Below are 8,425 nucleotides of genomic sequence, written 5' to 3' on the forward strand. Positions count from 1 at the left end.
GGCGCAGAGCTTCGGCAGCGAGGCGCCCGGGCAGTGAAGCCTCCCGGGCGAGTCCAGAGTTTTCCRGCAAAATGTGCACTCCTACACGACGCGGCTTCTCTTTTGCGTCTGTTTAAAGGATCTTTCCGTGGAGCGTGTACTTTTCAGGGAGATTTCCAAAGATTTTTAAAGATATTTTGCCTGCTTTTCTTGCAGAAAGCTTTGCACGCTAATGCTTTTGGGTCGTATCTAACAGGTTTATTTGTCGGAAACAATAAAAAAAGCTCCTTCCTGTTATATCAGCTGGTTATAACAGCCTAAATCACATTTTATTAATTATGAATAAGTGCATAAAAGGAGTTTTGGCAGTTGGGACTGAAAGGTACTGAGATAAAAGGAAAATATCTAATGATACAGTTGCTGTGGATTCAGTTAAGAATAATGAAAAAAACTCTTTCTTTTTAAATCACATTTTCAGCAATATCATAACCTCTTTCTTTTTAAATCACATTTTCAGAAATATTATTACCAGTGCAGCTGCTGCCAAGCCGTCCAGCCCCAGCCTGCAGCACAGCTGTGGTCTCAGCGTAATGCAGATGCTGGAACGAGAAATCAGCAGTTTGCAGTGGGCTCACAAACTAAAATTAMGTGGTGATTTCCTGGCTTGCAGTCAGATGTCCGGGGCTCGCTTAGCGATGCGAGCGTTTCTGGACCAGAGGGATTCGTGTCTGGACTTTGATGCAAYGGAGTCGGTGTTTTGTCGATCTTTTCGCTCTCGCCGTCCCTCGGAGAGCGCAGCAGGAGGAGGGGGCTCGGCGCGGCCCCTTGCCGCCTCCGCGCCCGGACGTCGACTGCCTGTAGTGCCCGGGCTGGGAGGAGAGGCGCTCCCGGGCTCCGGGGCAAATTGGAGTGTTTTTCTGACAAAACCGCAGCACGGACATTGATTCCCCAGTCCCGTTGTAGCGGCTTTTCCGCGTGGCTTTGCCTCAGGGGGGTTTTGCTCGGCATCAGCCGGCCCCTGCCCTCCGTGCTAGGGAGCGCCGGTGGGCGCAGCGGCCCCGCAGCGGGCGGGCGGCCGGGACCTCGGCCGCTTCGCGCCCTCCCCTCTGGTCTATACCTTGGCTTGTGTTTAAGTACTCAAGRGAAGAAGCATCTACCCGCAGAGGCTCCCGCAGGTGGGAGCGGAGCATCTCAAGGGGTTCCTTGATGTGCTTTTGTCACCTCCTGTACAGCAGAAGTTTAAAAGTGTGACAAGAGAGTTACCGTTTTCAGTTAAAATTCACCGAGTTGTTCCATAATGCCTCTTTTGCTCACTGCCGCTGCTTGAAGGCGCTGGTGCTGAGATTACAGTTTAAGCATAAGCCACTTTTCACACCCATTCTCTATCCCCAAATTACTGTTCTTCTCGARTTTGGAATACGGAGCAAAGCGCAAGTCCCCGATAGCTCCCCAGAAGTGAGACCCGCGTGCCCTCGAGCCAACAGCTCGCGGTGTCCGGGTGGCTTCGTGAGACCTGAGCTGTGCGTGGCCAGATCCGCAGCGCCGAGGGCAGCGATTGTAGCTGGGAGCTTGCAGACAGCGCCCTGGAGTAAACAGAGAGTAACGAGTGGAAGACGAGGCTGAAGCAAACCGCGAAGCAGACAGGAGCGGCTGTTAGGGAACGAATGCATTGAGCTGATCTGATGAATCATATTGAGGCAAAAGGAGAAATTAAATGTGTGCTAAAAGCTGGCACATTAGTAAATGGGCTGTGGGGTTTTTTTATTCATTTTGTGCTTCCAGACGTTGAAATAATGTATGTCCTACGGTGAAATCCTAGTAAGAGGTAAAACTCTGAGGAGAGAAATACGGTCTTGGTTAACAGGAAACAGGGACTTGGCTCCTCTTCTCAGATCAGCCATCGGCTGCCTTGTGTCATGGGATAAACCATCCTTGGGCACTGACTTTAGCGGAATAAGAGCAAGCAGAGCTTGTGCTTGACTTGTTGCTGGTAAAGCAGAGGGAGCGAAGGCTTTGCCTTTTTCTTCGCAGGTTAGTGGAGACTGGTGCGGGGCGGTGGTATCGGTGCTCTCACAGGCTCTCTGGGGGAGGGTGGATGCAGCGCGAGCAGCTCTGTGGTCAGGTCACACACTGGCACCAAAGGGAAATGCCAGCTTTTCATACCACAAGTAGATCATTTCATATCCTGTATTTCCTGGTTTGGGACAGCTTCCCACCCTTACCTCAAGGAGAGCCCTTGCACAGTTGTCCTTGCACAAGCTCCTGAAAGACCSTTCTAGGTGCTGAGGGATTGAGTCATTGCGCCTATGATCATTTTAAGGAAATCTTGTATTTGCRTTGGATTCCCATCTTCTCAGAAACAAAACAAAACAAAGATTCTTTGACCACCTCCTCCAAGCCTCCCCTGCAAAACCAAAGCCCTTGTTGCCTCCAGCTGCACCGTGTCCTTCACCATCAAGAGAATGGTTTGGGAGTGTTGCGCCCCAGCACAGGAGTGACATTGCCGTTGGAGATGCATGGGAGCTTCTGACCTGCAAGACTTTCTAAGGAGCTTTCCCAGCAAGTGCTTGGCTCAGCTCACATCGATACCCCTTGCGCAGCAGCTGGGCTGGGCTGATGTCTCACTGGTTGTCAGTGAGAGAACCAAGTCTTTAAAGCACATGGCAGGGCAGTGATGGCACATGGCCTTGGGGCACAGTGATGGTGCGTGGTGATGGCATGCAGTGGTGGCTTGTGGCGATGGTGCATCGCATTGGCGCGGGGCGGTGGCGCGGGGCGGTGGCGTGCGGTGGGACACTGCTGTCCTTGGTGCTGAGGCTCCGTGGCCCTGTTGGCCACCTGGGATGGCCTGACAGCCCGGTGGGGGCTGCCTGGGCTGTCTGTGGGCTCCTGAAGGGCTCCGGTATGGTTGGGGCCAGCAGGCAGATGCTCTTTGAGAGGTGCCATCCAGTGTGAGCAGGAGCAGCTGCGACCTGGGGGCATCCCGAGAAAGAGGGTGGCCTGCAGGACCCCGTCCCTCCGTCCCACCTGCGCGTTGGGTGGTCACGATGCTCCGCGTATCTCCCGCCTGCGACTCCCCCGGCCGGCGTGCACCTTTGCGGGGGCCGTTTCCGTGGGGCCTGGCGAGCAGCGACCGAGAGCTGCCCGGGACGGGTGACGGCTCGGAGGGGAGCAGCGGCGAGAGCCCGTCTGCGCGGCTCGCAGGGGCGCAGCGAGGAGGGGACCTTGATCCGCTGCTTCGCGTCTGCAAGCCCAGCACTCGGAGTCTGTTCCCTGGCACGCAGTCTGCACGCTGCTCTTTACACAGAGGAGTAAGATAAAATAGCTTCCTCCCCCTCACGTTGCTACTGAAAAACAGGAATGGGGAAAAAATAATCCCTCAGCCCCTGCCCAGCTTGTGAAGATAAGAGCAATGCAGTCTTTTTTTCTCCCTTTTTTTTTTTTAAAAAAAAGGTGGCAGCCAAGGCAATTACACTGTTTATTAAACAAAGGCATTTTGGAGATTTCTGCACCGTGAGTGTTTCCTCATTCATTTTGCACCAAATCCATTGCAGCGGCAAGGCCAGCGAGTTTGCCTTGACTCCCCTCACTACCAAAATAAATGTACAGGGCAGGATTGTTCCACTGAGCYGCTGCGAGTGGGGAGGGCGAAGGCGGCCGGGAGATGGTACGYGCCGGCAGCTCGCCGCCGAACGCAGCGAGGATTGCGATGCACGGGAGAGTTCAGGGGGGAAAGAGGAGGAAGCAGCGGAGGCAGCCGAAGCTCGCAGCATGGCAAGAGCCAAGCTGAAGCATTCCCCCTCGGAGAGCAATTCGCGCGTGAAGCCCGTCCCAGCGGGCGCGGCGGACGATRCCCACGGGGTGAGCCCCTTGCTGCCGGCTCGGAGGCTGGGATCCCTGGGGAGCGACGTCGGACAAAGGTACCGCAGGGCTGCGGCGGGGCTCGGAGGGTGGGGGCAAGCGGCACGTCCTCTGGAAAACGAGAGGAGCAGGATGCGTGCCCCCCCCCCGGGCTGGGGGGCTGGGGGGCGAAAGCTGCTTTAGAGATCCACCCCAGCCCCAAAGTTGCATTATGAAATAGGCAGCCGGAGCAGAAGAAAGCCAGTTCCTTTAAATTTTTTATAAGTTCTCTGTGTTTCTCTCGTGCCAAAAGCAGATCGGAATGGCAGCGCTAAGACCGCAGGGCTGCTACCTGGCCCTGCTAACGTGCACTGTGCCTTATCTGGGCAGCGTGACACTGCTAACACCACAGTACACACGGTGCATAAGCACCATGTTTGTGACTGGAAGAAGAGATGCTTGATCCCCCATTTGAGGAATAATTTATTTACAACTGGAAAAAAAAAAAAAAAGAAGAAGCTAGCATGCAAAATGCTGCAGCCTCTTGCTGCAAGCACACAGCTGCTATGTGCAGAAAGAAAWGAGCTGCTTTTCGTAAGGATAAAAATGCTTCGCACTGTACTTGAATTGCACTGTTTCAGAAGAAGACAGGTCTCCTTGTTATGATAAAGGTGCATATGTCAATACTCTGTTTATGTTACTTTGTTTCATTTTTCACCTCTTTGTCTTCAGCCTTTCAGCCCATCCATGCTCTTTTCCTCAGCAAAAATTGCCTCACCTGTGATTGTGTGCCATATGTCTTCCACGATGTAATTTGGTGCAGTTTCTGGTTCAGCYTCCCAGTGCAAGTTAGCACAGTAGGAAAGCTTCTGCTCGCGGTGACTTTTACTTGCTTGGCAGGAATTAACCGTGCCAGATCTTCACATATATCACCGGTGGGCTGGGGGGATGATAGCAAGAAGCACAGGACTGGCAGACGTGGTCCCCACCGGGACGCTCAAGGAGGAGCTCTGGAGGAGCCCGGGTGCTGCGGCCACCTCACCGGCGCGAGCCGTGCTGGGCGCGTGCCGCCTGCTCCGGGGCCGGCGGCAGCGTCCGGGCTTGCTCGCAGAAGTCGGAGCGCCGGTCTCTGTGCACGGTGTCTTGTGCCAGCTCTCCAGATGGCACCCATGGGGTTTCCTGGTGAGCAGGCACTCTGATCTCGCGGGTCCTTGCCTTTTGCCTTCCAGGGGAAAGGGCCTTCGTATCTGGAAAGCTGCAGATAGGCATCGGGCAAAGCCGTGAAACGTGTGTGGTCTCACTGTGTTTTGAGAAGCAATCTGAACCTCCCTCTGCTCCCTGGGTTCATCAGACTCCTCTCTCTCGTTTCCTAACTTGTCTCCATTGCCTCAAAGGGRCGTTGAAGACTGACCTGTTCCGGGGGTTCACGTACCTCTGAGGGCAGGTCCAGAACYGTTCTGCTGGCAAAGCCCCAGACTGAGCTTGCTGCGTTCTCCGTGACCTTCCAGACACTGTTGATTTTTCTCCTCGTAGCAGTGCTAGGATGTTCAAACCCAGATGTGCTGGGGCCAGAAAACGGCTCAGCTGAGGGACTCCTGGAAGCTCATTGTAACTACTGCTACCGAGCTGGGTGTAAACAGGCRGGAGGGGGTTTTGCTCTGCTGAGCCCGAGGGTGGGGTGAGCTCCTGCCCAGGCTGGGAACGGAGACCAGGTAGCCAAGCATCTGCTTGCAGAGAGCTGCTGCCCCTCATCCTCCGGGGAGAACATGCTGCCAAGGAGGGATGCGGGAAGGCTGCACTGRATTTGAGGCAGGAACAATTCCAAAAATTATGAAACTATAGTGTTTCAGTGGACCCTTGCCAGAAGGCTAAGTGTATGGAGGACACCAGGGTACCTCAAGGCTTTCTAAAAGGCATAGCGAGTGTTGAACCTAGTTCCCTAGGTTTCACTGGAACTTCCAGGCCTTTGCCGCACTCCTGAAAGGAAGGGGTAGTGACTTGCACACTGCCGGCGAGGGGGAGAGCAGTTCGTGGCGATGTTTTTTTCTGTGTTCTTTCGCTGGCTCTGGGTGAAGCCCTGTGAGCCCCCGCTCACATGGCGTCCCAATTCCTCTGCTCTGCTTTCTGACTTCTCGGTGCCCTGCCTCTTGGTAACTGAGYTGGCAGTTAAGATTGAAATTTGTGCTCTTCTCTTGCACTGCATAGGCAAGCAACACAGCAAGGAGGATTGCTTTGGCAATAACGAGTAGCATGTTTAGGATGTTCTGGCTCCTCCAAAGCCACATGCGAGCAGCAAGACTTGAGTCGAGCAATAGCAATTGTTACTGGGAGTTACGAGGTGATAGTGGAAGRAAAAGGTGCTGGGTCACAAGATGTTCCCAGGGATGTCTTCTTGATGAGACTGAAGCCAGTGAAGTTTATTCTCACCTGCTTTATTTACTTCTTGCTCTCTCTCTTAGTCATTGCCGCATCTCAAAGCTTTTAGGGGCTCTAAGTCAAAGGGGGAGAGGAGGGCACGGATTCACCTGAAGAGGATCCGCAGCCACGTGCTAGTCAATGCCTGACCGCAAAGCAAGGGGAGCTCAGAGCCGTCCCTGACATCCAGAGCGGTGGCTCCAGCGCGTCTCGGCACAGTGCTGCAGGGTGGCAGGTTGAGGGCTGCTGTGTTTAAGAGGAAGCTGCTGGCAGGCTTAAAGACGTATAAATATCTGTGCTTGGATCTYGTTCTGTGGACTGCTGACCTCTGTCTAATACCGGACATGTGGATGTAAAGAAAACATTTTTACAAGATAATCGTGTCCTGTTTATGCAGCTCTGTTGGAAAGTGCGGGAAATTCTGGCCACTAGCCATCCTGGGGCAAGCCGATACTCTTAGGGGATTGTAAGCACATCCTTGAAGTATCTGGTTTTGAATAACTGTCCTAAAACACGGGAAGGCCAGAGGCAGGCGGCACTGTGTATCTCTTCTAAGACCCYGTGCTTCTTCTGCCTGTTTGAACCATGTTTGCTGAGCTGCCAATAGCTGCTGCTACTGTGGTTTCTCTACCTGCTCCCTGCTTGGAGTTAAAGATTGCTCCCCTAAAAACCAGAGAGACGTGCCATCAGCCTTAACGGTGCTGGACTGAGGCTTGCTGGAAGCTAGGAGGGCTTCATGGAGAAATGGCACGTTTTGGTGCCCTGCTTTTGGCTCCTTCTGTAAGCCTGTGCCCTGGTCTCTGGTGGCTACGGAGCAATGTGGACCTTTGGTCTCACCCAGGACAGACTGATTTTCTATCTCGCGTTAGGTACTGGGAGAACTGAGGGAGCTGGAGTCATTGCGAATGCAGGCTGCAGAGCTAGGAGATGCTGTTATTTGAAACCTTTCRAAACTGTGCTTTTAAAAACAGGCCTGAAATGCTAAGGTTTGGGGAAGAAAAGGAGAATTGTTGAGGTTGGCAGGGACCTCTGGAGATCTGCACCCAACCCCCTTCTCACAGCAAGGCTAGCTTTAACGCTGGAGCACGCTGTTGGGGACTGGTCCGGCTGAGTTTGACAGTTCCCAAGGGTGGAGATTTCGCAGCCTCTGGGTGCCTGTTTCAAGGCTTAATCTCTCTTGGGGTGAATAATTTTTCTCCTCGTACCCCTTCAAGATTCCCCGTGCTGCGGCTTGGGCCCGCTGCCTCTGGCTCCTCGCGCGGCCCTGGGGAGCGGCTGGCCCACCTCGGCCCACGACCTGCCGCTAGCTACCTGGAGAGAGCAGTGAGATCCTTCCTACGCCTTCTCCTCTTCAGCCTGCGCAGACCCACCTCCCTCCGCAGCGCCTCGTCTGTCGATTCGATGTATTTTTGGCAGGAAAAATGGGACTTTGCTTCAGTTGTGTTACCGTGAGCAACGTGGCTGGAGCCTGCTCAGCAATCCGGCGAGAGAAATAGCAGCAGATCGGAAGGGAGAGTTTAATGCAGCACCTCCCGGACGGAGAGCACTTCCGAGAGGGAGGAAACCACCTGCACTTGCTTGGAAGCGCAATTCCTCGCCGGCCGGTGTTTGCTCCCCCAAGGAGCAGCCAGGCATTAACGAACAGATCTTGCTAATTGTGTTTTCAGCTTCCGACTCCCAGAAACTATCAGAGCCGCGGAAAGGTCCAGCGGGGCTGTTGAGCCCATTAAAACTGTTTCCCCGTAACCGTGAGGCTGCTCAGAGACGGTCTCCGGGGGGGGGGCGGACGGCCGTGCCGCTGGACGGGCTGCCGAGCCGCCCTGCCCCGTCCCCCCTCCCGGGGGCAGGAAATCCGCGCTCGTTTTTTAGCCTTTCTGTAACAAAGCGGGGTCTTTCCAGCACGCAGCCTTTGGGGGTGTCTGTGTCTTCGGTGAATATACACGCGGTTTTGCTCCTTCGGCTCTGCCGGAGCGCCCGGCGGGGGGGCCCTTCTCCCGGCACGCGCGCGCCTTCCTCGGACGTCTTCCTCCCTCCTTCTGCTCCGCTCTCCCCCCCGCCGTCTGCTTTCCTTTTTCGTCTCGCCCCATCTGTGCCTCTCACGTCGCGCTATTTCGGTGGCCTGCTTTCTCGCCGGCGGCACGGGGAGGCGCGGGCTGCAGCGCGTGCCTCGGCACGGCACGGCACGGCACGG

General features: G+C 54.8%; 1 protein-coding gene across 1 annotated transcript in view; it reads left to right on the forward strand.

Moving 5' to 3' along the window:
• The first annotated feature begins 2,883 nt into the window (after positions 1 to 2,883).
• The window catches only part of LOC146592554 (potassium channel subfamily T member 1-like), a 28,875-nt gene continuing 23,333 nt past the window's right edge, over positions 2,884 to 8,425 (forward strand). Inside the window, exons 1-2 of the mRNA XM_085310867.1 lie at positions 2,884 to 2,930; positions 3,534 to 3,899. Coding sequence (XP_085166993.1) covers positions 2,884 to 2,930; positions 3,534 to 3,899 — 413 coding nt within the window. The remainder of the gene's footprint in view (positions 2,931 to 3,533; positions 3,900 to 8,425) is intronic.

Source organism: Rhea americana, unplaced genomic scaffold (assembly GCF_003343005.1).
Source record: "Rhea americana isolate MKP2758 unplaced genomic scaffold, rheAme1 scaffold_328, whole genome shotgun sequence".
In the NCBI taxonomy this organism is placed as follows: domain Eukaryota; kingdom Metazoa; phylum Chordata; class Aves; order Rheiformes; family Rheidae; genus Rhea; species Rhea americana.